Source organism: Lacerta agilis, chromosome 8 (genome assembly GCF_009819535.1).
Source record: "Lacerta agilis isolate rLacAgi1 chromosome 8, rLacAgi1.pri, whole genome shotgun sequence".
Classification (NCBI taxonomy): Eukaryota; Metazoa; Chordata; class Lepidosauria; order Squamata; family Lacertidae; genus Lacerta; species Lacerta agilis.
Genome location: NC_046319.1, coordinates 73,761,133 through 73,786,956, shown reverse-complemented (window position 1 = coordinate 73,786,956; position 25,824 = coordinate 73,761,133). Strand labels below are relative to the sequence as shown.

Genomic DNA, 25,824 nt, shown 5'->3' with positions numbered 1-25,824 from the left:
TAAAGGGGAGTTCTGGTACCACCACATAGACTTTTCTGGCTTACACTAGTTCTGGGGCTTCCTTGTTGGTTCAGCTGTTGTTTTGCCACACAGTTCCTTCTTTCAGCTGAAGTCTGACCTGACAAAAATCCTTCAGGTCGCAGATCAAGGATCGCCATGTTGCTCTGGGAGATGTGAGGCTCTAACAGATGACACTATTCTGTTCCAGATGTGCTCAGGACAGTCTCTGTACATCGGTGGGAAGGGGCAGTTCGGGGGGCTGGGCCCTTCGGGGTCCCCATTTGCAACCCCAGGCGAAGGCCCCAGGCACTCCCTGCACCTGCACCCCTCCCGTGCCTCCCGTTCCCAGCGCACAACCAGCGAGGACATGACCAGTGACGAGGAGCGAATGGTCATCTGTGAAGAGGAGGGTGATGACGACGTCATTGGTAAGGAGTTCCTGCCCAAAATGCTAGCACAATGCTTTCACTTATCCCTGAACCACATGGAGCTCAGAGTATTTAAACTTGTTGCTCTAAATTCCTGCGTGGCTTTAGCAAAGGATGAGGAACATTGCAAATATATTTGGGGTGTGTGTGTGTGTGTGTGTGTGTGTGTGAGGAAGATGACATGTTAAATAAATGCTGTGGTTTCAAGAACTTGATGCAAACCATGAACTAATAGTTCAGCATTAAATTTAAGTTGAAAGCTGGAGGACTGATTTTCAGCAATAAGACCTGCACTGTTTTGGAATAGGCTTGCTGGTCTGCTAACTGTTGCCCTCACATCTGCAGCAAGAGTAGTGTGTGGTCCTGTATGGCCTTGGGAAGGGGCAGTTCGGGGGGGCAGTTATGTCATAAATATCAGTGTACATGTGTTCTTACCTACCCACCAGCCCAACTCTTGCTAGGAGATCTGCTTGCCCTGGCAGACTAGAGGTTATTCAGCGCTGTGTTGTGGGCACCCCTAGCTTGGGACTAGGAAGGCATGCTTTAAAGTTGCCTTCTGGGGCGGTGGGAGCCCAGTTTATCATCCTGCAAACGCAAATTCATGCAAACCCACCATGTGCCACACAAACCTTGTACCGAATCTGTTACCAAATGATGTTAAATATGGTAAGATTCAGTGAAACCAAGGAGGCAGGATTTTCTGCGATTTCTGGGAGCGTGTAAAGGCGAAGAAGCTGGGCCCCCTAAGTTATATTTGACTCTCACTTCTACAATGCTAAAGTTGATTGGGTGGGACTGGAAAGGCTGTGACCACCCCATGGATTTAAGAAAGAGTTAGGTTTTTGTGAAGTATCTTTTGATTTGCTGCACGGATAATGTAGCGCAAGAATGAAGAAGTGGCTACTCTTCCATTATCGATGAGGGTATCTTTTTTCTCTATGTATTCTGAGATTGTAGTTTGTGGGCATGGGAAATGGTACCGGGAAATGAGTACTTGGGATTTAGCATCTTCAGAATTCCTTAAGTTTCTAGCATTTAAGACTGCAAAGATGGGATGGTGGACTATCTCCCAGATGCTGCTCTCTCAGAAGCTGAAGAAGTGGAGAAAGTTAGTAAGATCTCTTAGGGCTTCAGTGCCTTGCACCACACTTTCTCCCTTTCCATGACTGGGAGAGAAGCAGCGTGAAAATATGCAAACCAAGTAAATATATGTGCTCGTTATCACAATTTATGCAGATTGCAGAATAGTGTGGCTGTACTGAATGCCTGGATAGCTCAGTTGGCTAGAGTGTGGTGCTGATAATGCCAAGGTTTGCAGGTTTGATCCCAAATTCCTACTAGATGATCCTCAGGATCCCTTTGAACAATACGATTCTATGATTCCACTGTGTTTTTTCCCTCCTCCCGATTTATACAGTCTTGCCAATAAAGAGGAACTTTAATTTACTTCGGTCAGAGTGCAACACCGACTGTTCTTTACCTGCAGTGACAAGCTGTGCTATTACACTGTAAGCTAAACAAATGTTCCCCGCTACGCAAACCGTTCAAATTTTATTAGCTCAAATAAATGAATGGAATTTCCTCTTCTAGACACAAACTCAATTCAGCAATGGAAGCAGCCACCTCTTTTCGAACAGTAGCTTTAGGCAAGCTGCTGTAATCACCAAATTGCACCACAGAAGGGAAGAAAGAGGGATAAAACTCAAAATATTGGTGGCGGGAGGGGGTGCAAAGTGAGGGCAGAGGAGTGGAGTGATGACGCCCCGCCTTGGGGAGCGTGGAATCTCCTCCCAGGTGCCATTTCATATTGAAGTCTTCAGTCTTACTCCCATAACCACAATGGCTCAAGACTTGCCCATTAAAAAAAACCAAACCCCACAGTGTTTTCTGTACCACAGGAGATCATTGTACCCTGCATTAGTTTATGTGGAATAAGCTTCTCTCAAACAAGCATCTCTATGTCCTGATTCCCTTGCACACAATCCATCATATGGGATTGAATGCAGAGTGAGGCAGTTTGCTGTGCTGCTTTATTGAGGCTGGATGGTCTTGGCGGTAGAGCCAAGTGACCTGCATGCAAAAGACCCCAGGCTTAATCATTGGCATTTCCAGGTAGGCTCCTGCTTGGCACCCTGGAGCGCATCCGCCAGCCAGTTACTGCAGACAGTATTGAGGTAGACGAGGCCAGTGGTCTGAATCTGTGTAACGTGTTTTCCTAATCCCTACTTTAGGCAAAAGGCATTTATTACAGGAGTGGGATAGTCCTATTCTTGTTGCTACTTGCTTTTTAGATTGTGAACGTGGTGGTGCGTACTGGCATTAAAAGGTAACTAATCTGCATTTAAATGCAGTCTTGATTATTTACTGAACAAGATTCTCTGAATGCACCAGAAGCCAGATTGCTCTGCTTCAAAGCTGGGCTGCGGGCAGGTAAAGAGATGGACATTTCTGCCTCTCGTTTTCCCTCCTGCGCAGTGTTTCGTTGTGCCCTGGTTATTGGCCCACTACCAGCACCTTCTTTTCCTCCCTTCTGCACCCTGAGCACCCCTAATTTAGATCTCTTCCAGGGGACAGCAGCTATAATTTCTAACACACACACACATAAACCTTCCACATTTTTCCTGTACTTGCAGTAAGTGAATTTGCAGATTTGCAGTAATCCTATCTCTCTCGGATAAAAATCTCTGCCTCTCCAGGAGAGTTTTGGAGAGGGAGTGGGGGATGTTTGGAGGTGGTCAGGTGTCTTGCTGACTCATGCTTCTGCTCTCTTACAGCTGAGGATGGGTTCAACCCTGCTGATGTTGACCTCAAATGCAAGGAACGAGTGACGGACAGCGACAGCGAGGGGTCCTTGGGGGATGAATCTGACAACAAGGTGAGTAGGCTGGAAGTAAAGGAATAAGGGTGCAACTTCCGGGGGGTCTGAGCCTTGCAACATAAAGAGGTTGTGGCAACGAGAGAGGAATCTTCGCTTTATGGAGGTCTGTCAGTGGGTTGCTTCAGAGTGTTCAAAGCACCACACGCGTCTTCCTTGCGGCAAGCTAAACTCCTGACTTTTGGCACTTTTTAAAATTAACGTTTTGTGTTGAGGTGAGCAAACACAAGCACAGTCCTTTGCAGGCAAGGGGCTGGAGCCAAGAGAGGGGGACTTTGCTGCCCTCTTGGCGGAACTGAGATTTGAAATGCGACTGTCCTGGTTCAGAACTCATTCCTGTTTTGGAACTTAGAATTGTAGAGTTGCAAGGGATCCCGATGGTCATCTAGTCCAACCCCCTGCAATGCAGGATGGGCGATGCTGTAAGGAAGAGTATGAAAGCAGTGCTGTGGAGGAGATTGTTCACGGACGTTCCAGCAGCCTCCTAACCCTTTCCGCATCTGCTTGCAGGACTTTGGGCGGAAGCTCTTCTCCCCGGTGATCCGCTCGGCTGCGCTGCCTCCTTCCTCTGGTGCCTTTGCTCCCTGCCGCCCGCCACCCCCTCTGGACTTGGAGCCACCCCCGCCTCCTCACGGCCTCGACCAGCAGCCCCCTCCCAAGACGTATGGCTCCTTCCAGCTGGCACCCAGCACCTTCAAGGCCCAAGAATCCAGAGGAGGGGTCCGCCCTCACAACACCCCAGCCAAGCGCCTGGAGCCGCGCTTTGAATCGGCGGCGGCCACTTACCGGCGGAAGCGGGCAGAAAGTGCTGGAGGGGGCTCCCAGGCAGCAGCCACGGAGTCTGCGATGGCCCCCCTGGCCGCCCCTACTCACTCGGTCATCTCTCCGCCTGGTGGAATGTTTCAGGCCGTGGTGCTCTCCGATTCCGCCCGCTTGTCCTCGGGCACCGTGCTGGTGACGGCCCCGTCCATGAGTGCCCCGAATGTGGGAGTGATCGGCTACAGCGGCGCGCCCAGCCTGGTCCGCACGGCCTCCACCGTCGTCACCAACGTGGTCAAACCAGTTAGCAGCACCCCGGTGCCCATCGCCAGCAAGCCCTTCCCGCGCGGGTCAGGGGAGGGGCTCCCGCTGCTCAGCCCCCCTCCCTCGGACGGGGCCACGAAGGCGGAAGGGATTTCTGTGGGGCGCCTCGGCCTCCTTTACACCGACAAGAAGACTCAGCCGCCCTCGGCGATGCCCGGGATCCAAGCCACATCGCCTCACCTTGTAGCTGGCCCTCTCATTGGGCAAGGCTTGACCGCTGTGGGGAAGGGGCCTGCCAACCAGGGCAGCGTGGTGACCAACCTCCTTGTGGGAGCTCAAGGCTACGGGCAAGCGGGCAGCGCGGGAGGGGCTGCCGTTCCGGTGACTGTCTTGCCCCCCGGCGCCATCGCACAGCAGCCGTCGGTGCAGTTCATCACGCAGAATCCGTCTGGGCCCGGGCAGAATGGCCCAGTGCCGCTCAGCATCCTGCAGCCTCAAGGCATCCTCTCGGGGGCAGCGGGCAAGGCGGGCGGCATCACTCAGGTGCAGTACATCCTGCCCACCTTGCCTCAGCAGCTGCAGGTGGCCGGGGGAAAGGTGCAGGCGGGAGCAGGTGCTCCTGGAGCTGCCAGCATCCATTTCACTCTTCCGCCAGCCAACGGGAAGGTGATCGCCACGCCCCAAGCCATCCCCATCATCCAGCCTGCTCCAGGAAGTGGCAACAGCAATGTCACCGTCATGTCCTCAGCACCCAAAGGTAAGTGCATGGGCCTTTTTGCTTGATAAGCCCTTTGTTCCGAAAAGGGCTTAGCATTGCATCAGAGTCTTAGACCTCAGCCTGCCTAGTCTCTGTAATTCCTAAGACTGATTGAGAATGCTTCCTGGCTAGCTCATCCATGCACCATGATGGAGTGCAGAAAGAGATTCATGTTCCTTTACGGATCTCTCATCGCTGGAGGGTCACCGCACCCCAAAGCTTTACACATTTTAGAAGCGCCAGATTCTGGCCGCTTTTAATACATGAAGGGTTTTTTACCTGAACCTCCTGCCACCTCTGTGTTAACAGAGCTCACCTACCGGTTAGTGGTGACGGCGTGGGTCACCGTTTTGTACGGCAGAGTTCACTTCCGGTCCCTGGGCAAGTCAGAGGAGGCCGGCCAACAAAAATATGCACAATGGTTCTCCCTGGTGTAAAAGAGCCAAGAAGAGCCGTGCTGCATTGGGCCAGGGCCCTGTCTACTCCAGTATCCCGTTTTCCATGGCGAGAGCCATGTGCCTTTGGCGAGCCCACAGTGCAAGGCATGAGGTCAATTGGCCTCTCCAGAAACGTGTAGTATATGGCCATCACAGCTAGTAGCCCCTGATAGCCTTTGCCCTCCATGAATTTGTTAACCCCTTCCCCCAACCACTGCCCTTTAAAGATTACGGTGAAGGATGTCAGCGGGCAGGGAGCTCCACCCTGCCACCCTGCAAGATTTGATTTCTTGCAAATGGGAAACAAGCATTACGTGGCCTCTGTCACGGTGCCAGTTCTGTGGATCAAAGTGGTTGGGTGGCCACATACAGGGTAAGGCGATCTTGCAGGTAAACAGTAGAGTTACGTAATCTTTGATCGATCTTCCAGACCTGAGAAGCCCCAAATGTAGCTTTCTTCGTAGGGAGAGGTGCTTTTGTCCTCCCGATAGTTGCCCTGTCCTGCGCCTTTCCCAGCTCTGCAACATCCTTTATGAGATGTGGTACCTTGGTAGCTCCGCTCAGATGCTGGGCTTTTTTAGATCCTCAAACTGACCTCGGTTGTGTGCACCTCTCCTCTCTTTCTTTCTCTCTCTCTCCCCCCAGTTCAGTCAGTGTCTCCAGTTCAAGCTCCATCTCCCGGCACTTCAACCCACCTCGTGTCTGGGCAGGTGGTGCCCCCTGCTGGGCTCCAGGTACAAGGCAAGGTCCTGGTGCCCATGGCACCCCCACAGGTGACGGTGCGCACCTCCACTGCCACCCAGCTGCCTCTGGTGACCCCACCTTTCCCCGTCCCGGTGCAGAACGGGAGCCAGCCAGCCAGCAAGGTTAGTTAATTGGGAGGGGAGGGGGGAGGGGGCTGTGCTGGGAACCTTATGCAATGGGTGAAGGTGGTGGTATCTGCTAATTGTGAATACTACGTATAGTAGTAGTAGTAGTAGTTGTTGTTGTTGTTATGGCGGCTGCTAATATTACTTTCGTGCACAAAGGGTGGGTAGGTGGCCAATTCATGGAGCAGTAGATAAGCCTAGGGATGGGGTTTTGAAATTACCTCCATGCAGGAGTCTTTCTTCCCTGTCCTCTGCATATCCTACTTAGGTCACCCTCTGGGTTTCAAAGTCCAGGCACTTCCCTTGAACCGCAAGGTCTTTAATTCATGGCATGTAAAAAAACAACAACCCCCAAACTTTCTATAGCCTGCCAAGAGGCCTTTGGCTAGTACAGTTCTTTTATTTGTTTTTGACGCTTGTATCCCCCCTTTTCCTTGCAAATAGTGTAATCAAGTTTCTTTTGAGCACGGTATATTGTTAACATAGTACAATGTGGGGAGGAGAGCAGAGCCTCTTCTTAAGGTTGTGTAGCAATGCTCAATTCAGTTGCTCATACTATAAATGAAGCAAAGAGTGATGACACAGGACCACAGGCATGATGCGAAACTGGAGGGTTGAAACTTTAGTACGGGATGCACTGCTTCGACTGGAATGCTGAGAAAACTGCTTTGATCTCTTTCTTTTTGGACAAGTTTATCATCTTCAGGATTGCGAAGAGGGACTTTAAAAATGAAGGAGAGATAAAACTAAAAGGTGATAGGTGGGCCCAGATGGTTTCTTCCTCACATCTCCCTGTCCCTACTGATCATAGGCTGCAGTTCCCACCCACACTTAACGCTCCTTCCTCTCTTCCAGTTAGGGCACCTAACGCAGCATAGGTTACACAGATACCGCTCCTACTACTGCAGATGTTGAATTCTGACAAATCAGACCTGAATGGCATGTGGAAACGAGTGTTTTCATGAAGTTGATTGACAGCAGTGATTGACAGGTCTGCCTGGCCACCCGGTCTTTCTGCTTTTCCAGATCATCCAGCTCACCCCGGTGCCCGTGGTTCAACCCCAGCCCTCCTCGCAAAGCAGCGCCACCTTGGTTCCACCCCTTAGCCCAGCTGCTCTCCAAGGCACTGTGGCCACTGCCGTCATGGGCTCCCCGAGCCAAACCCAGAAAGTCCTCTTGCCCTCCTCCACCAGGTACAGACCACCCGCCTACTGATTGGCTACGCCAGATCCTGGGGGCACCCTGCCTGGGGGATGGGGAAGATGGCAGGGGCGCAATCTTGTTCATTTCAGCATCAGCCTCCTCCTCTGCTATAACACACTCCCCCCCTCTCTCTCTGCCCCCAGGATCACCTATGTGCAGTCAACAGCTGGGCACCCCCTCTCCCTGGGCACCTCGGCCTCCCACACACAGCCCAGCGCCCCTCCAGCCACACCTGCCACAACCTACGTTCAGTCCCCAGTGGGCCCTGCCCCCATGGCACTGGGTTTCACAGCCATCGGGCCGAATGGGCAGGCCATAGTGCAGCCGCTGCTCTCAGGTAAGGTTGGCAAGGCAGCTGGGGGAGGTGGCGGATGGGGCCAGGCTGGACGGATGCGCTTGGCAAGGGGCATGGCGGCAACGAGAGATGGCGCCGAGGGTCGACTGGCTTGCCTTAGTGCCCTGCTTCTGATTCCACTGCCTGTTCTGCTTCCCGCAGGTCAGAACCCTCTGCTGGCTCCAGGGCAAGTGGTGTCCCCACTGCAGAGCCCCCAGCTCCCGGCGTCCTGCGCCGGACAAGGGCAGGTCATCACTGCCATCTACCCCAGCCCCACGGGGACCAGTCCTGCTCAGCCCGCCAGCCACGGTGTGGTCTACACGGTAGCAGCCACAAGCACCGTCACAGTCTCCTCTCCCACAGCCATCCTGCCCAAGGGGGGCAGCAACACTCAGAACCAAGGGGGGCCCAGCCAGGGCCTGATTTCCACAGGTACGGGGTGGTGGGGTGAGTAGCAGCAGGGAAGCCCCACCTGAAGGTGGGGCTTGACACGGAAGAAACTGAGAAGTAGGGGAGGCAGCCAGGGAGGACACTGGGCTAAAAGAAACAAATTGTACACCTACAGGCTGCAGCTTATAATCCCAGCAAATGTTGCCCATCGCTTTGCATCATTTGAAGTCCATAAGGAGTAGAAATCTTGCTCTTTTTTTTAAAAAAAGTGCAGGGCACTCCTGCTTGGCAGCACTACGTTCATGTGATGCTGAATCTGCCCGGATCCTGAATTAGGTGGGCTTTCTTTCCCTTTTGGGCGTTTCTGACTTGACTCTAACCAGCTTCATTTTCCCACCTCCCTCCTACTCAGCTACCCCTGCCGCTCCTCCAACGGTTCCCCGACCTCAGCGGCCACCGCTCAAGCCCCTCCAGAAGGTGAAGGCCACGATCGCTAGCATCCCGGTCGGCTCTTATGAATCCTCCCCCTCACCGGGTCCAGCCCGGCCCCCCGGAGGGCAGCAGCAGGAGCCCGGAGGGTCGCGATGCCACCGGGAGGCCGAAGCCACGGGAGAAGCCCGGAATTTGCGGGAGGCGGGACCCCAGGAGCCGCCCCTCTCCCCCGTGTGCCGGGGCAGCGAACAGAACCCCCCGCCCAAAGCCCAGGATCTGAAGCGGGAGTCCTGGGAGCCGGTGTCGCCCCCGTCTCCCCAGCAACCGCAGGTCACGGAGGCGGCGCCCGCGGAAATCTGGAGCCAGCGGGAGGCAGGAGCCGGCGAAGAGAGAGCGGTCCGTGACCCTCCACTGAGCAGCAAAGGGACTGAGACGGTAAGGAGGACACAGGAGGCCTTTGCTCAACCTCTGGCCAGGATTTTCCTGCGCTTCCACCCCGGGATGTAGACTGCAACCAAGCACTTCACAGCACTTGGAAATCCCGCAACTGTCTTTGCCAACCCAGCCCCAGCCCCCCAAACGTTTCGCCGGGGCAGGCGGAAACTGGGAAAATCCTCCACAAAGTCTCCAGCAGAAGCTCCAAGGAGATGGTTCTGTGTCGGGGGAGCACAGCCACTGAGAACGCCTCTCTCTGTGCCAGCCTTGACCAACATGCGCTCCCCACCCCTGGCCAGTGTTTTGGCCTACAATTCCCATCAGCCCCAGCCAGCACAGCTGTAGGAGTACAGCTGCATGTCCCTGGAGATTCCCCCAAGCTGTGGCCTGACCATCTCCTGGAGACTTTGGAAGACCTTGCCAGTTTTCACCTGCTTTCCAGTACCCAGATTTAAGCTCACAATAGGTTACAGGGTTTTGAACATCGGGATTGAGGCTTCTGGGCTGTGCATTTATATAATGACCTCCTGCACATAATCATCTTGCCTTGCGAAGCAAGCGAGAGGGTCTCCCCCTCCATGTAGTTCACCTCCCCATTTGCCAGCCTTGCTGATCTGCCTCCATGTTGGCCCGCCCTCCTCCTGATTGCCTCTTCCCAGCTGCTCTCTGGTAGTAAACACCCTATTCCATTCTTCTGCAGGCCCTCAAGTTCTCCCCTTCCCCGGACTGGAGAACGGCCGGTGCTGAAGGCCGCTGCGAAGCGTCTGCCCCATCCGCAGGCCCACTGACTTCCTCGCTCAGCCCCGGCCCTTCGAGCTCTACAGAGGCCCCTAGAGGAGGCCCCTCAACCCTTGCTCCAGCAGCAGCAGCAGCCTCCGCCTCCACATCCGAAGCAGGGCCCGAGCAGAAGGAGGTCCCCATGGGGAAGAAAGTCAAGGTCCGGCCTCCTCCGCTGAAGAAAACCTTTGACTCTGTCGACAAGTGAGTGATTGGGGAGCTGCAGGAATGGGTTGCCAAAGACCTAAAGCACAGGCAGCACATTAGGTCCAACTAGCTCAGTGTGGTCTGCACTGACTGGCAGTGGCTGTCTGGGGCTTCAGGCAGGGAGTCCTTCCCTGGAGATGTGGCAGGAGATTGAACCCAGCAAAGCAGATGCTCTGTCACCAAGTTACTTCCCTTCCCCAGGAATTACATTTTGCATAGTGTGTTCTGGGGTATCTGGAGTTCTTCATCAGGGGTTGCTGAATTCCCCCCTCCTACCCCTCAAAGGCAGCTTGCTTGTTGATACAATAATTAATTAATTAATTAATTATTTACATGCCAACCATCTGACTGGGTTGCCCCAGCCACTCCTTTCCTTCAATGGGCAGTTGGCTGCTGGCAGTTAGCTTGAAGGGACCACCTTCCGTTCATGCTGGTTGTATTTATATTATATGTATTATCACATGGTTCTTCTAGAGTCATAGAACTGTAGAGTGGGAAAGGGAACCCCGGGGGTCATCTAGTCCAACCGCTTGCAGTGCAGGAATCTTAGCTGAAGCATCCATGAGAGATGGCCATCCAACCTCTGCTTGAAAACTTCCAAGGGGTCCATAACCTCCTGAGGGAGACCGTTCCACTGTCAAACAGCTCTTAATGTCAGAAAGTTCTTCCTGATGTTTAGTCGGAATCTCCTTTCCTTTAACTTGGAGCCATGGGTTCAGGTCCTACCCTCCAGAGCGGGACAAAACAGGCTTGCTCCATCCTCCGTGTGGCAGCCCTTGAGATATCTGAAGATGGCTCCTCTCCCAGTTAGAGCTTCCCAACAAGCCTGTGATGTAGACCAGGCTGAGAGAGAGTTCTTGACCCAAGGCCACCCAGTGAGCTTCATGGCTGAGTGGAGATTTGAGATTTGTTCTCCCAGATGTTCCGCCCCTGCAGTGACATGGAGCCAGGGAGGTTCCGTGGCAGTGCATTCTAGTGTGCAAAGAACTCTGTGCAGCTAGGAAGCTTGGGAAGCTGCAGAAGGCAGGGGGGAGTTGAGCTTGGTATGACATCCACCGGAATTTGCCGGAAGGGCTGGAGCTGCCCACCATGTGCCTGGTCTGAACGTGTGAAGGCTGCTTTCCGTGTCTCACTTTTCTACACAGCTGTTGCTGCTTGTGCCGAACTAACAGCCCAATTCCAGAAAAGGCATGTGCCTCCGTAATGTGCAAATAAGTGTGCAACGTGCCCTGTTTTGGTCTGAGCTCACACGTTGGTAAGAGAGTACGTGCCAGCGTTATATCCTGCAGATACACACACATTGGTTAGCACTCTCTTGCGGAACAGGCGGTGTTGCAAGTTAAACTCACAGGTGAAAGTGGCCTTTTCCATAGATAAGGCTTGCCACTGGTGGTGGTGGGACCCTGGAAGAAAGCACTGGCCTTTTGAAGAGCAAAGCACGAGGAGGCTGCTGGGTTGGGGGGCAGCGTTGTGTTGGAGTGGGCATGTTCTGCGGGAGCCCCTGACTGCACGGTTTGACCCACACCCAATCCCCTTCCCCAGCAGGGTTCTGTCGGAGGTAGATTTCGAGGAGCGCTTTGCCGAGCTGCCTGAATTCAAGCCCGAGGAGGTGCTGCCCTCGCCCACCCTGCAGTCGCTTGCCACCTCGCCCCGCGCCATCCTCGGCAGCTACCGGAAGAAGCGCAAGAACTCCACCGGTAAGGAGCCAGGCAGGGCCAGGAATAGCCTTCTGTTGAAGGGGCTGCTGGGCATTGCAAGTCCAAGGCAACAGAGAGGACAAACACGGAGGAGCAGATGAGAACAGCAGACATAGATATTGTCAGGGGCTGGACGGAGGAGGAATGGTGCTGGCCATCCCCCCACTTCTCATTTACCTTCCCGAGAACAGGAGGGCAGTATAGACTTAGAACAGTGGTTTGCAGAAGGACATAGTTCAGAGAATGTAGAGGTGAAAAGCTGGGCAATATTGGAAGAGGAAGCAGATTCACCGGGGGAGAGACAGTTGACAGACTCAGTGTCTTTGGAGAGCATTCCTGAGTTCCCCTCCCCCAGGACTAGGTGTGCAGTGAGAGTAGCCGGACAGAAAGCTCAGAGACAGAAAGCGCAGACCAACCAGCACAGGGATGACATAGGATAAGAGAGATGAAGTAGGGGGGGGGAGGGACTTGGAGCAATGCCATTATAGGGAAGGGTACATTCCTTCATCATTCACTGTGAATCCTATATAATAAAGTCCAAGTGTCTCTGCGTCCAGTCCCTGTGTCCGTGGGTTTGCACTACTGCACATGTTGGGACTTGGAACGCAGAGACACTTTGGGACATGCCGGCTGCGGAGGCGCTGGGCACGGGAGAGAGCAGGAGACTGAGCAGCCACTGCGGCATCGCGCTGCCAGGGACTTGCAGCCACTGAGGAGCTCGCAGCGCCGGGGCTTGTGGGCGGCTCTCGCCTTGCCGCCCTTTCTCCCGCTCCCGGGGGAGACACAGCTTCCATCCCCCGTTGCCAAGGAAACGGTCCGGGGGAGAGACGCCAGAGTAGAGGCGTCCCCCCCCGCGAAAACGGCAATGCTTAGCCCCTCCCCCCCGTGCGAGAGGGAGGTGGTGGTGGGCGTGGCCGCGCGGAGAGCCCACACCTCTCCTCCGGGGATCCCCGCCCACTTTCTTTCCCCATCTTGAGGGCCTGTGAGGGGGCCTCGAGGGCAGGGAAAATGGGGGTGAGGAGCGGGGTGGGCGGGGAGCCCTGTTCCAGCGCCCGTTAATTTAACGGGTTTAAACCACTAGTTATTGAATAAATTGCTTGGTAAGAACTTTTATTGTTCCTCCGATTCTGGGCTGCCACCGTGGGAGGGATCTGATTCCCTGAAGCCTGACAGATATGGAGGACTGGGTACCATCTGTTCTGTTGAGAGTCTCCAGCCAGGACAGGTTTGCCCAGGAGGTTACTGGAGTCGAAAAGCAATGTGGGATATCCACCCCTTTCACATTTCTGGGATAAGGTGGGAAAGGAAGCGTGCTTCCTATTTCCAAGGTCTCCTGTAATTCTGCATCCTTGGGTCTAATTTGGTGCAGATTTTTTAGGGGCAGGACTTTACCCTTCCCTGACTTGGTAACACGATTAGTGTGCGGGTGTCCCTTTCAGACCTGGACTCCTCTACGGAGGACCCCATCTCCCCCAAGCGGAAGATCCGGCGCCGCTCCAGCTGCAGTTCAGAGCCCAACACTCCCAAGAGTGCCAAGTGTGAAGGAGACATCTTCACCTTTGACAAACCAGGTAAGTAAGGTTGGAGGGCGGGGGGATGATTGGGGAGAAAAGGAGGAGAGGCCACCTCAGCCTCAAGCAAAACTGGAAGGTTCCAGAAATACCCCCAAGCTGTGTACCTGCTTCTTCAGAGGGAGACCGACCCCATTCAGAGTAGGCAACCTCCCAAATATCCGCTAGCAAACCACCCACTAACATTTGGCCGCCCCGAACTTTTTAAAGGGGCATTTTGGCTCCAGGTGCATCATAGATCCTTTCTCAATTTAGGCACAGACACGGAAGACGTACTCGGGGAGCTGGAATACGAGAAGGTGCCGTACTCTTCACTCCGGCGTACCTTGGACCAGAGGAGGGCTCTGGTCATGCAGCTCTTCCAGGATCATGGCTTCTTCCCGTCAGGTAATGAGGAAGCTCAACCCGGCTTTCCTGGCTGACATTGTCCTCGGGGGAGTAGAAGTTTGGACTTTCCTTTTCCTGCAGGGGATTCATCTCTCCTCCCTCCCCCCTCTTGGACCCTTCCTTCACTGCAAGAAAAATCACTGTAGTTTTTGGGTTTCAACTGAGCATCCATTTTAGGGTCCACCAGACAGTTGTGGAAATGTAATCGAGAGCAGCTTTCCTCATCTGGAGGGGTTGTTTTTTTGGGATTCCCGGCTCTCACCAGCCCCAACCACCATGGCCAGTAGCTGGGGATGATGGAAGTTGTAGTCCCAACAGCTGCTGGAGCGCAGCAAGTTAGGAAAGACTGACGTAGAACAACTCTGCGTCCTCCTCCTGCTATCTGAATAGCAGCTTTCAGTTTGGAACAGGAACCAAGGCTGACTGTACCCCTCTAGGCTTCTTCTGTATATTTTTTGGCTTTGCTGGCGGGTGGGGTGTATGCTCCAGGTTCTTCTCATTGTTAAAGCACTGCCTAGGGAAGAGTTTCTGTATTTGTTCTGTTAGAATAGGTGGCTGTATCTCTGTAGAGGAATCACACTTTCATCCATCCATATACCCAGCCTTTGAAAAAGCAACAATCATTTTTAAAATTGAACATTAATAGAATTAAATCTATCTATCTACCTATGCATGAAAAATATATAAAAACCATACAAATAAAAACAGCATAGCACCAGCCCTTTCATTAAAAGCACTCAGTTCCCAAAAGCCTGTTGGAACAAGTGCGTGGAGAGAGGACAAAGAGGGAGCCAGTCTAACTTCTCTAGGGAGGGAGTTGCAAAGTCTGGCAGCAGCAATTTCCCACATCCCTACCAAGAGTCTCTCTGAGGGTGGTGGGAGTTGAGAGAAGGGCCTCCCCTGAAAATCTCAAAACCAGGGAAGGTTCATATGAGGGAATATGCTCCATAGAATTGTAGGGTTGGAAGGGACCACAAGGATCATCTATTCCAACCCCGAGATGCAGGAATCTTTGCCCAATGTGGGGCTTCAATCCATGACCCTAGCGTTCAAAACATTTCAGAGATTATTGTAATATTCCTTAGTCTCTGTTTTGTGGCCTAGTTCAGTTCTCTGCATTAGTTTGTAGGCCCCCCCCCTTTTTTATTCCCCAGGCTCCTTGCTGCGGCACTCACCACCTTTCCTCTCTCCCTTCCTCTTTGGCAGCCCAAGCCACTGCAGCTTTCCAGGCCCGCTACTCCGACATATTCCCCACCAAGGTCTGCTTGCAGCTCAAGATCCGGGAAGTGCGGCAGAAGATCATGCAGGCGGCCACCCCGACGGAGCAGGCCCCGAGCACACCAGAGCCCGGAGGCCCCGCCAGCCAGGGCGGCGCTGCGGAAGCGGGCCAGCCTCTGGAGATGACCATGGCGCAGGACTGTGCGCAAGGAGCAGAGGCCACCTCTGCTGCCGCCGCAGCAAGTACCCCCCTTCCTACCACAGCTGCCGGTTGGGACTGTAACCAGCAGCCTTCCCCAGGAGGCAGCGGCAGCGGAGGCAACACCAGCAGCAGATGAACAGCCATGAGCAGAGAGTAACAGCCTTGTGGAAAAGGAGGGGGTGGATATTGGAGCTTTGCCCCCCCCCCACCCGCTGACATCTCTGTTCGTCACTCCTGCCCTCCTTCCCATGCTAACTGCTTCCCCCATTTTCTGTGCCCCTGCTCAGGGACTGGAAGGGGGGGAGGCAGCTGTCCTTCCTATGCAGACTCTTCCCCTTTCTTCTTGGCACTCATCTCCAGCCAGTCTGCTCCAAGGGAAGGGCTCTGGACTGCTGCCAGCCCCTCCGCTTCCCCCTCCATCCCAGGACTCAAGTGGTGGTGCTGAAAAACCATTCCAGGACACACGCCTTGCTCTCTCTCTCTCTTTCTCTCATTGCAGCGGAGACCGGCGACGGGGCTGAGTTGGGGGAGTTTTACAAAGGGCCTTGAGCGATGGACCCGTGCGAGGTGTCGGGTTCTAATTTCAACGCCCCTCCCCACCCTTTTAATAATGTTAAATATTTTGGGAACCCACATATTTGTTGCTTCTGTGTCCGTAACTGGGGTGGAGGGGAGAGTCTTTCCCCACAGACACACACACACACACACAGCTGCAAGGGGTCGGGCGGGGAGTTTGTGGCCTTGCATCCTGGACAGGTTATTGCTTCTGTCGCTGGAGGCAAGGAAGAAGAAAGCACACCCAGACCGCTGCTGGGATCAGTTGACTATGACGCCTGCTTCTCTTGACCCGTCAAGGCTCTGCGTTGGCAACGAGATGGTGGGAAGAGGGCGTTATTTGGGGGAGAGACTGCAAACAGACCAGCCTATGTCTGGACAGGAGGTGAAGAGGGGTTTCTGCGAGTGAGGGGCTGACCCAGCACTCAAAGAAGCAAGAGAGCAGGTGTGGGTAGCTGGGGGGCTCCCCCCCCCCGAGCGTGAGTGCCCTGGCGGCCCCACGTCACATGTTGACCATGTGTGTAACCCCTTCTGTATTGGGGTGCTCCCACCTCACATGCTATTAAAGCTCTTTAACAATCCGTTCAGTCGTGGAGTTTTGGTTGCGCACATCTTTGGAGAACACCTTCTGGTGGGGGATATGCTTTCCACCAAATTCTGCTGCGAGTCTGGTGCAGAGCGGCACAGAACCCAGCTCCTTCCCAAAAACCCCACTGCAGCATCCTCCAAAGGCTTTTAACCCTTAAAGGGGGGGAAAAGAGGTATGTCCGAAATGAGTGTAGGAGTCTGAGAAGCCAGAGGGGTTCCTGTGAGCAGAGCCTTGCCCCTGGGGGCTCTCCCTTTGGCGACTTTGCAGCGGCAGAATAAAAGTGTGTATATTTGCAGTGAACTTGTGCAGGCTTCAAACCTCGAGGCGCATCTGCTACGAAACACGACAGCAGCAGGATGTGGAGTTGGCTGCATAAATCGATTCCTTTTGTGCATCTGATTTACAGGTCTCTCTGGGTTGCAATCCTTGTTCAAAACGATTTTCAAATGGATCTCGAGTGGCAGAAGGAGGAGGCTGCACAGCAGGTTGCAATCCATGTAGACAGCTGTCCTCTCCAAAATCTAGATTTCTACATATTAAGAGAGATGACCTGTGCCTGTTTTTCAGCCATTTCCTGATAAGGAGGGGCAACTTCCTTTTGTGAGTGGAGAATGGTAGGATTATCGGATAGGCATTTATAGCGTTACGAGGTTCTGCACCGAGGCTGTGTAATGTTGGCTTGCACCACATCTCAAACCCTGCTGTGCTGTTGGCATCTGTCTTGTCTCGGGAGACAACGGAAGAGTGTGCCTTCAGGGTCAAAGTCAACCGTTGGGAGAGCTACACCGCTTGCTGTGGCTGTAAGGAATGATACGGGACTTGCACCACGGCGGTTAACAGTATCCCTAGTAAGCCCCACCTGTCCATTTAGAGATGAGACCCTGCTCTTCAATTACCTAAAGGTTTGGGAGGGAGCAGCTTAAAGGAGAGGGTGCAATTATACAAAAGAACCAGCTTTCTGAATCTGGCATGTGCTTCCATCTGATTCAGTATTCAACTACCTAGCAAAGATTGCAGGGAACAAAGAAGGTGATATTCCCTGCTGCAGAGACATAATAGGCCCTCCATGGAAGGTTCATACATAGCGGTGGGGAACTAGAACTCCCATCATCTGTGACCTCTGCCCATGCTGACTGGGGCTGATGGGATTTGGAGTCCCAGCGGAAGCTGGAGGGCTACTCTTCACCGCTGCTATTACACGCTGCGGCTAACGGTTTGACAGTTCTATACTAATCCCTGTAATTTGTCAAAGTCTTTCTTAAGGCAGGCCACCCCCAGAGCATAGGATAGTGCTTTGGCAAACTTCCATTTTCATTTGAGAAGTCGCTGCTTGCAAATCTGGGACAAAAAACACACACCCAGTCAGAATCATATAGACTTGGAAAGGATCCCAAGGGCCACCTAGTCCAACCACCTGCAATGCAGGAATCTTTTTGCCCTGCGTGGGGCTCAAACCCACAGCCTTGAGATTAAGGGTCTCATGTTCTACTGGGTGGAGAAAAAGAAGAAGCCAGTCTTGGAGACCAGAAACTTTGTGCACCACTTTTATTAAGTAAACATAAGCAAGTTCACATCAACTTGCCCTGTGCCCAACTTAAGTTATGGCAGATGCCGGCCAATAGGCCCCCAGTCTCCCACAATCACTTAATCTACAGAACTAACATGCTGAAAGGGATTTTTTTTGGGGGGGGGGTAGAAATCAGCATTCAGTGCTGAATACTAGGTAGATGAAGACGTAACAGCCTGGGAGGGAAGCTGTATTTATTGCCTACCCACTTGAAGACCGGAGGAGAGGTGGCGGGACAGACAGCATTCTAACTTCTGGGGGAGGTGTCCCTTTGCAGCCACCCAGGCCAGAGCGTGGCTCCATCTTGGCCACAGGCAACAGCATTTGGTCAAGGGCTTTGAGCGTGGCATTCTCCCAGCAGGCAAAGCAGCAGCCGGTGAAGGCCGGGGCAGAGCCTGGCGTAGCCGTTGCGGGTCAAGTGGAGGTAGTCGTACATGTCGTGGTGGCTTATGGTCCCGTCCGAATGCACAAAGCCCGGGTCGACGTTGAGGAAGGAGGCGTTGGGAAGCAGTGGAACCTTCGCCTCAAGTAGTTCGTTCACTCTGCTGTTCTTCTCCCGCAAGGGGTTGGGGTTCTTGCCCCGTGGCAGCAAGCCCTGCGTCGGAGAAGATGCGAGCCGATTAGAAAGCAGTGCAGACCTTACGCCAGGGTTTTCCCGAATTTGTGGTTGTTTTGAGACTACAATTCCCATCATCCCTGACCACCGGTCCTGCTAGCTGGGGATGATGTGAGTTGTAGTCCAACAGCAGCTACCTTTTAAACCTTCATCCCTCCCGCCAGAGCAGTCCCGCCCGACACCCTTGGCACTCACCAACACCACCACGCGGGCCTGCGGTTGCTGCTGATGGATGACCCGCACAATGGCTTCTATGGCACCAGCCACCTGCTCGGCAGTGTGCCCGTGGTTATTGGTGCCCACCCAGACGACCACGATCTATGGGTAAAGAAGGAAGGGGGGGGGAGAATCAGTTTCTCTTGGGGAAAGGAGAGGTTGCTGGTCCTGGGCTAATGGAGGCCACCCACATCGTTAGAACAATCATTTTCTCTTGTAGCTGAAGATTCCTCCCTGCAGGGGTGGAATGTTGCTGTACTACAACTCCCATCAACCACAGGTTCCCCATCCTGCTTTTAAAGCCACAATTGGGCTCTCTTTTTTCAGCAAAGGGGGGGAGGGGAAGGAGTCTCTCCCCTAAACAGTGTTGGCAGCGACAAACGGTATGGGGATGGGGTGAATGGGGCAAGCTGTGAATGGGGTGGGTTTTGGGGGGGGGCAAGGTGCAAAGGGAATGGGGTTAGCATTGGGGTGGGGTGGGTGAGCAAGGACGGAAGCCCCTAGCTGATGTTTTAAAAGCTTGTTTCAAATCCTTGGGCCTAGAAGCTATAGTATATGCTTTACGAGGTGTAGATAATCTCAGCAAATCGGGAGAAGTAGTCTGAACAGTATTTCCAGTGCTTTCTTCTTCCTCCCAAGGGCTCATTAACTAGTGAAAGCAGAATTAAGCAAAACAAAGACACATAGGCATATGATGCATCCGTCACAGAAACTGAGTTAAATGTTTTTTGCATAGAGATTGTGCAAAAAGGGCTACTGTCGATTCATCTCTATCTCCTTTTAGTCCTCCCTTGTGAGTTTTTGGATACTTCCTTGTCCTTTCGAAAAAAATGCCAAAGTACACACACACACACACACACTCTCTCTCTCTCTTTTCTAGAGGCAGAATAAATTATGCAGAAAATATGAATCTATGATTTCCTGCTGGTTTTCTTGGTGAAGAATAGAAACAAACCTAACTCTCCTTAAAGATCAGCAATTACTTCCTCATCCTGCTCTGTGTTCCTGTACCACCACTACCCATTCTCCTCGGATGCTTCCCGTAAGGAGACATCTCTTGGGAAAAGCTTTAGGATCATGGGCAGAGTGCTCAATCCCTGGCATCTCCAGTTTTTAGAGGACCTTGCTGATCAGTGCCTCAGTTTGAGATCTTGGGAAATGGCAGTCAGTTCTGGGCTGGATGGACCAATGGTCGGAGTGGGCAGGCATAGCACTGTTTCATAAAGATTACCTTTGGACGGATGTGCTGCAACTCCCCATTCTGCAGGCGCCAGAGCACATGCTGGGTGGCATCTCCCCCAATGCCAAAGTTGAGAGCGTGTAGAGGGGAGAAAAGCTCTCTCCAGATCTTGGGGGGGGGGGGAAGAGGAGGAAACAAATCAGCTGTCAGACTATTAAAAGAGAATTCCACTTACCCATCTCGCCCCTTACAAGTTTCTTTCTGAGCCACCTTACCTCGAACTGGTGCAGCAGCTGCACCAAAGAATCTCCAATGAAGACAACCTCTGGTTCCTTGTCTTTGCTATCAGCAATAAAGCGATGGTGCTGTTTTATGGGGGAGAAAGAGGGCACATTTCAAGAGACAAAGCTGAAAAAGGAACGTTGGGTGGAGAGAGGACGCAACCTAGGCATGCAGACCCGTTTCAAAATGAGATGCAGGTGAGACTCACTTAAGCCTTAAAAATATCTGCTGTGTTAAGGCTGCTCACACGCCAATTCTTCAAATCACATTTGAAGTACATTCCTCCCCTCAAAGAATTCTGGGCAATGAAGTTTACCCCTCAAAGTGTTACAATTCCCAGCAACCCTTAAAAAACTAAAGTGCCCAGAATTATTTGAGGGGGCAAAATGTGCTTGGAATTTACCTTAAAGTTATAGTGTGTACACAGCTTTTGTGCATTGTTACTGCCAACTATTTCCCGTTCACTTACCACACAAAAAAACTGCCATATATTTACATGCCAAGACATAGAAATGGAAAAAAAAACTCCAGTTTATTGTCCACCCTGATGGGAAAGGGGTAATAATAATAATAATTTATTATTTATATCCCACCCATCTGGCTGGGTTTCCCCAGCCACTCTACAAGGAGGCTAAAAGGGGTACCTAACATTCATAAAGCACTTTCCACATCGTAATGTGTGAGGTTGTAGTCAGGCCAAAGGTGAGTAAAATTAGGCTTAGAAATGAAACATTCCCAGGGAGCAGAAATGTGCCCCATGCAAAGTCAACACTCCAGTATAGGCCTTCAATTGGTGGGTGGGTGGGTGGCATAAGAGTGGGTCCCACCCCCCTTTGCAACTTCAGGTGAGCCACACTGGTGATACCAGCACCATTTTCTTTTGTGATTATGAAGATTAAGTAGTTGGGGGTTTTCCCTCAAGGAAAGAAAGAAAGGTTGAAAATAATATTAAAAGCAGGCCCTGGCCCTAGCCTGCAAAAGCACCTCCAACAATAAAAAGTGTTAATATTTAAGGTGCTCTGTTGGTTTTGCTGCAATAGACTTGACATGGCCTACACTTCTGAAACATTGAAAATGGGTCCCATGTTGATTGTTAAATTAAAGCCCTACAACTGAGGAGGTAGTAGGTGGTTTTCTCGCTCTGCACCACAACAGCACCCTTTGCAGGGATGGGGCTCCATTCTGCATCCTTCTCAGGATTAGCACATTGGCAATTCTGGCCTAGCACACAAGAAATGAGCGCACAAGCAACTGTACACTGCCTGAGGACCACAATGCACTATCGCCTCCACTGCAAGTCATTTTGGGTTTCCCTTGTTATTTTCCACTTTGGGAGAAAAAGTGGGTCACAAATACTAAATGAAAACTGCAAAGGCAGGAACGACCACGGCCTTCTCCAGGAAGGGCACTGAGTGACCAAAAAGATCAGAGACAATGAAAACTAATAAGGCTACTCAAAGATCCCATTGGGGCAAGTGAGGGGCTGGAGTCTACTTCAGGTCTTTTGTCTGTTTCACAGGCGGTTCAATCATAAGGGTGTTCCCTCCCCTCTTCATCTTATGCTGCATTTGCTTTGTTTTTTAAAATGCTGCACGTGAACCTGCTTCTTTTTTTGCGGGAGGGTGCATGCGTTTCAACCTAAAAATACAAATCTTTTGCAAGGCTTTCGAAGCCTGATAACTGTGACTGCCACCATTTGGAGACGTGCAAACGAAAACCCTGGAAAATGCAACTGCACCCTCCCAAGGTGGAAAACTCTTCTCTCCCCCTCCTCCTTGCTTTGTTCTCTACAGCCCGCCATCCTCCCAAAGGGCCGCTGGGCTTCTCACCAGGGACATCCATCGCCCATCCCCTTGCACATCAGTGACTGGGGTCGGGGTGCTGGCTGGGTTCTTGTCGCCGTCACTCATGGTCCCTTATGGCTCCTGGGAAGGCAAGAGCAAGAATGAGACTTCACAAAATGAAAGCCCCCCCCCACCTCTGTCCCCGCCCCACCTGCCCTGCACAGGGGACTGCACTACCTAGCCAAGGAAAGGAGGGGGCTGTGCATAGAGCACCCAGTCCAGGAAGGCTAATGGCACGCGTGCAAACCTTTCCCTCTGACCCTCCCGTCGGCGTGGGTGGTTTAGTCCTTTCTCATCGGCTTCACTATGAATCGACAGTCCCATTTCTCAAAAAAAAGGGAGGATTGGTCCTATGCCATTGGTCTTCCTTGTTCGGGATCCTCCCGCTTCAAAGCGGACAGTACAAGACAGCGCGATACTAAAATTATATTTTGTGGGAGTGGTGGTGAGGGAAATACCTAGGAAGCAGCGCATAAGACTAATTTTCCTGCAGGCTCCCCTTTTGATACAATAGCTCTGTCCACTGCTCCCCCCTCTGTGTAGCGCATAGTGGTACAATCCTCAAGATCCAAAGATGCCCCCTCAAGGCGAGTGGGAAATACCAATAAGCATAATGGGGGGAGCGGTTTGCCCACAGAACTTTCCCCGAGGTTATGTAATGACTCAAGGCTCCTGCTTGCCTTTTAAAACACTCTTACTGACCAGCGGGAGTTAGGTTTCCTCAGGCAAAGGGAAAAGCGAGTTTGCCCGATTTCCTCCCCCTCTCGTGCGCAGTGGTTCGCTCTGACCTTATCCGCTCTACGCTTTATACAGGCAGCACCATTTCAAGCGGAGGGGGAGAATACTCACAGGGTTGTTCGGAAAGAAGCCAGTTGGTCCAACCCTTCAGCGGCGGGAGGAGCCCCTTTAGCCGCCGACTGACTTGATGGTCAAGCCGCCTCAGCTCCGCTCTTGCAAGCGGTTGCTTGTGCGGCCTCGGCGGAACCATCTGAACCCGTAATTTAAGGGGAGGAGGATGCATTCCTTCGCCACTCCCCCATCTCTTGAAGGAAATGGTACCGCTGTTCCATTCATCTTCCGGCTGTTCCTGGTATCCTACCTTCCTCGACCGGGCTGTGCTGTGCATCTCGCCTCGGCTACTGCTTCCTCGGTGCCGCGTTTTGCATGCATAGCCAATGGGCGTCAGCAGTTGGTGCAGGCAGGATTTATAGAATCAGAGTTGGAAGGGTCCCTGAGGATCATCTAGTCCAGGATCAAACCTGCAAGCTTGGCAGTATCAGCATCATGCTCTAACCCAGTAGTTTTGAACCAGTGTGCCGTGGTACCCTGAGGTGCCTTGGATAATGGTCAGGGGTGCCGCGGCCAACACTGGCCTCCATCCCTCTTTCCATCTCTCCCTCCTCTGATGCCTTCTCGTGTCTCTGCCTCCCAAAGGCTTGCACATCTGTTTGTTGCAGCAGCCCTGACTACAAGCTCCCCAGGGCGAATGGTGCCTCCGGGGCTGGCCAGAGGGTGCTTCCCATGCCCTTGTGGGGCAGTGGGAGGAGGCACCTCTCTGGGGTGGACAGTGGAGGGGAGACTCCCAAGGAGAGAGGAGAGGAGGCTAAGAGAACACTCCACAGGGGTGTTCGAAAAGGGGTGAGGGGCTGCCAGTTCTGCAGGCAAGGGGTGACATAAAGGGGCTCCTGAGCCCCACAGGGGTGTTGCAGAATGAATGTAGTTGGTCAAGAGAGCCTTGGACTCAAAAAGGTTGAAAACCTCTTGTTTAACCAACTGAACTATCTGAAACTCAATATCAGAACCAACAACATTTGTGCTCATTATTGGTTTTTTTGTGTGGTAGTAGTTGGAAGCAATATTTGTATAATGTTTTCCTATTTGATAGTGTACATTTTTAGATTTCTGCCTTTCCTTACATTTATATAATGCTCACCACACCCTGCCTGAGAATAAGCCTACTGCCTGTTTCCCACAATGCCTTTGCTCCTGCATGTCACATATTGAAATAAAGGCATTGCAGCCCTGCCAGGTGAAAAGAACATTTGTAAAAAAAAAATTGTGTGTGGGGGGGGGGTGAATGGGAGAGAGCAAGCTAAAAAAAAGACAGGGGATATTTGGCTCTCCATATTTTGTTGGACTGTAACTCTCCAAGTCATAGTAGCTGGGACTGGCTGGAGTTGGGAGTCCAACATTTGAAGAGCCAGAGGTTCTGCATTGCTGGTTTAATGCATTCCCACAACCAATTGGAAGCCCAGTGTATTCCTGTAACCATTCAGAAGTTAGCACAGGTCATTCTTTTTAGAATCACAGGATGTCGGTGGTGGAAAATAATAACTTGGCATTTGTACAGCAGACTGTTAATAATTTGTTAAATACTTTGACACAGTCATCCCTGCAACAACCTTGTAAGGTCGATCAGTATTATCACCTTATTGCAGAATGAGGTCCTGAGGCTGAAAAAATACTCCAAGCCCTCACAGTGTGTGACACATTAATCTGAATGCAGCCAATTGGCCACATATGATAGGCCACCAAGTTGATGAACCTCCTGTTTTCGCTGCAAGCACCTGCATGGCCATAATATACAGCTGATAAAGCACTGCATTTAGCTCCATGATTCACAAAGTTGTGCTAGCCTGAAATAGTGGCCATGCTGATGCAAGTTTTAAACCAAGGACTTCCCAGCTCTTGTATATCGAGGCCTAGTCCACTCCATGGTGGTACAGCCAGTCCTGGAATGGCACTTGAATATTCACATTCACGTGTGAAGAAACATTGTGCGTTATTACAGTAGTTCAAAAGCACGCTAGTGGTTTAGTCATGCTGGCCACGACCCGGAAAGCTCTGGACAAACACTGGCTCCCTTGGCCTAAAAGCGAGATGAGCGCTGCAACCCGTAACCTTTGACTGGACTTAACCATCCAGGGGTCCTTTACTTTTTTACCTATATCCAAATAGGAACTGACCAGTGGAAAGCTGTTGCATTCTCTCTCTCAGCCACACAGGGGACCCATTTTCCTGAGAATCTCCACAGAACAGCAATAGGAAGGAATAGTGCTGCAGATCAACCCTGAAGGCATGGTACTGCAGGCATGCCTGTACCACACACTAGGTGGATTGTCCTACACCCTTCTGAGGGGTCTAGAGAACAATAGCAGATAATTCTCAGCCTCTTCTCATAACTATAGTTTGCAAGGTTCAAGCTTCAAGAGGTAAAACACTGACATTGTAGAGAAGGCATGTCCTGAGGAAATTAGTGTTGCTGTTGTCCCTGTATCTGAAATTCAAAGGTCTCTAAGCTATTTCTGCTTAACTGGCATTAATAATCGAGGCTTGTATTTTAATTGTTTGTTGCTCTGTACAATATGAATGCATTGGAAGGCCTGGATACCCATCTTTCTAATAAACAAATAAATGGGATGGTTTGAGTGACTTGTTTCTGGAATTATTGCTTATGGCAAACTGTGATGTGGGCTCTGTTGGTTTGGAGAGCTGATAATGAAAGACTGTTCTAGAAGTGTGAACAAACAGAACATGGCCCCACCACCTCTTGCTAATACATCCATCCTTCTCCCCTTTCCGGCAGAAAGGCAGAGCAACAGAACAGTCCAGTTTGGGGTGAGGGAGATCATAGTATGATCTACTGCTGCAGAACAAACCTCATTTTAACATCTGCTTGATATTTGCTGCAGAGGCTCTCTGTGACTGTATATGTACTGGTATATGGGAATAT

The 25,824-nt window shown here is 52.0% G+C and overlaps 2 protein-coding genes across 2 annotated transcripts in view; one reads left to right on the top strand and one right to left on the bottom strand.

The window, feature by feature from the left end:
- The window catches only part of CIC (capicua transcriptional repressor), a 41,279-nt gene extending 24,901 nt beyond the window's left edge, over positions 1-16,378 (top strand). The window contains 13 exon segments of the mRNA XM_033158290.1: positions 209-428; positions 3,203-3,303; positions 3,814-5,083; positions 6,166-6,386; positions 7,416-7,582; positions 7,736-7,929; positions 8,089-8,358; positions 8,729-9,183; positions 9,884-10,164; positions 11,710-11,864; positions 13,304-13,435; positions 13,691-13,822; positions 15,029-16,378. Of these exon segments, the coding sequence (XP_033014181.1) occupies positions 209-428; positions 3,203-3,303; positions 3,814-5,083; positions 6,166-6,386; positions 7,416-7,582; positions 7,736-7,929; positions 8,089-8,358; positions 8,729-9,183; positions 9,884-10,164; positions 11,710-11,864; positions 13,304-13,435; positions 13,691-13,822; positions 15,029-15,378 (3,948 nt within the window). The 3' untranslated portion in view covers positions 15,379-16,378.
- Positions 16,379-18,130: 1,752 nt separating this feature from the next.
- On the bottom strand, positions 18,131-23,043 carry PAFAH1B3 (platelet activating factor acetylhydrolase 1b catalytic subunit 3). Its single transcript, XM_033158289.1, has 6 exons — positions 22,941-23,043; positions 22,077-22,172; positions 20,241-20,330; positions 20,017-20,133; positions 18,765-18,887; positions 18,131-18,548 (listed from the first exon to the last, which is right to left on the bottom strand). Exons 2-6 carry the CDS (start codon positions 22,155-22,157, stop codon positions 18,282-18,284), a joined length of 678 nt encoding a protein of 225 aa, XP_033014180.1. The 5' UTR covers positions 22,158-22,172; positions 22,941-23,043; the 3' UTR covers positions 18,131-18,281.
- Between the last annotated feature and the right edge of the window lie 2,781 nt (positions 23,044-25,824).

What these genes read in the sequence shown, in the direction of transcription:
- PAFAH1B3 (XM_033158289.1), bottom strand. Translation starts at nt 22,157, where the DNA reads ATGAGTGACGGCGACAAGAACCCAGCCAGCACCCCGACCCCAGTCACT. An exon ending in AGCTGCTGCACCAGTTCGAG is followed by an intron (nt 20,134 to 20,240) that starts GTAAGGTGGCTC and finishes CCCCCCCCCAAG; the next exon opens with ATCTGGAGAGAGCTTTTCTC. An exon ending in TGCAGCACATCCGTCCAAAG is followed by an intron (nt 18,888 to 20,016) that starts GTAATCTTTATG and finishes CTTTACCCATAG; the next exon opens with ATCGTGGTCGTCTGGGTGGG.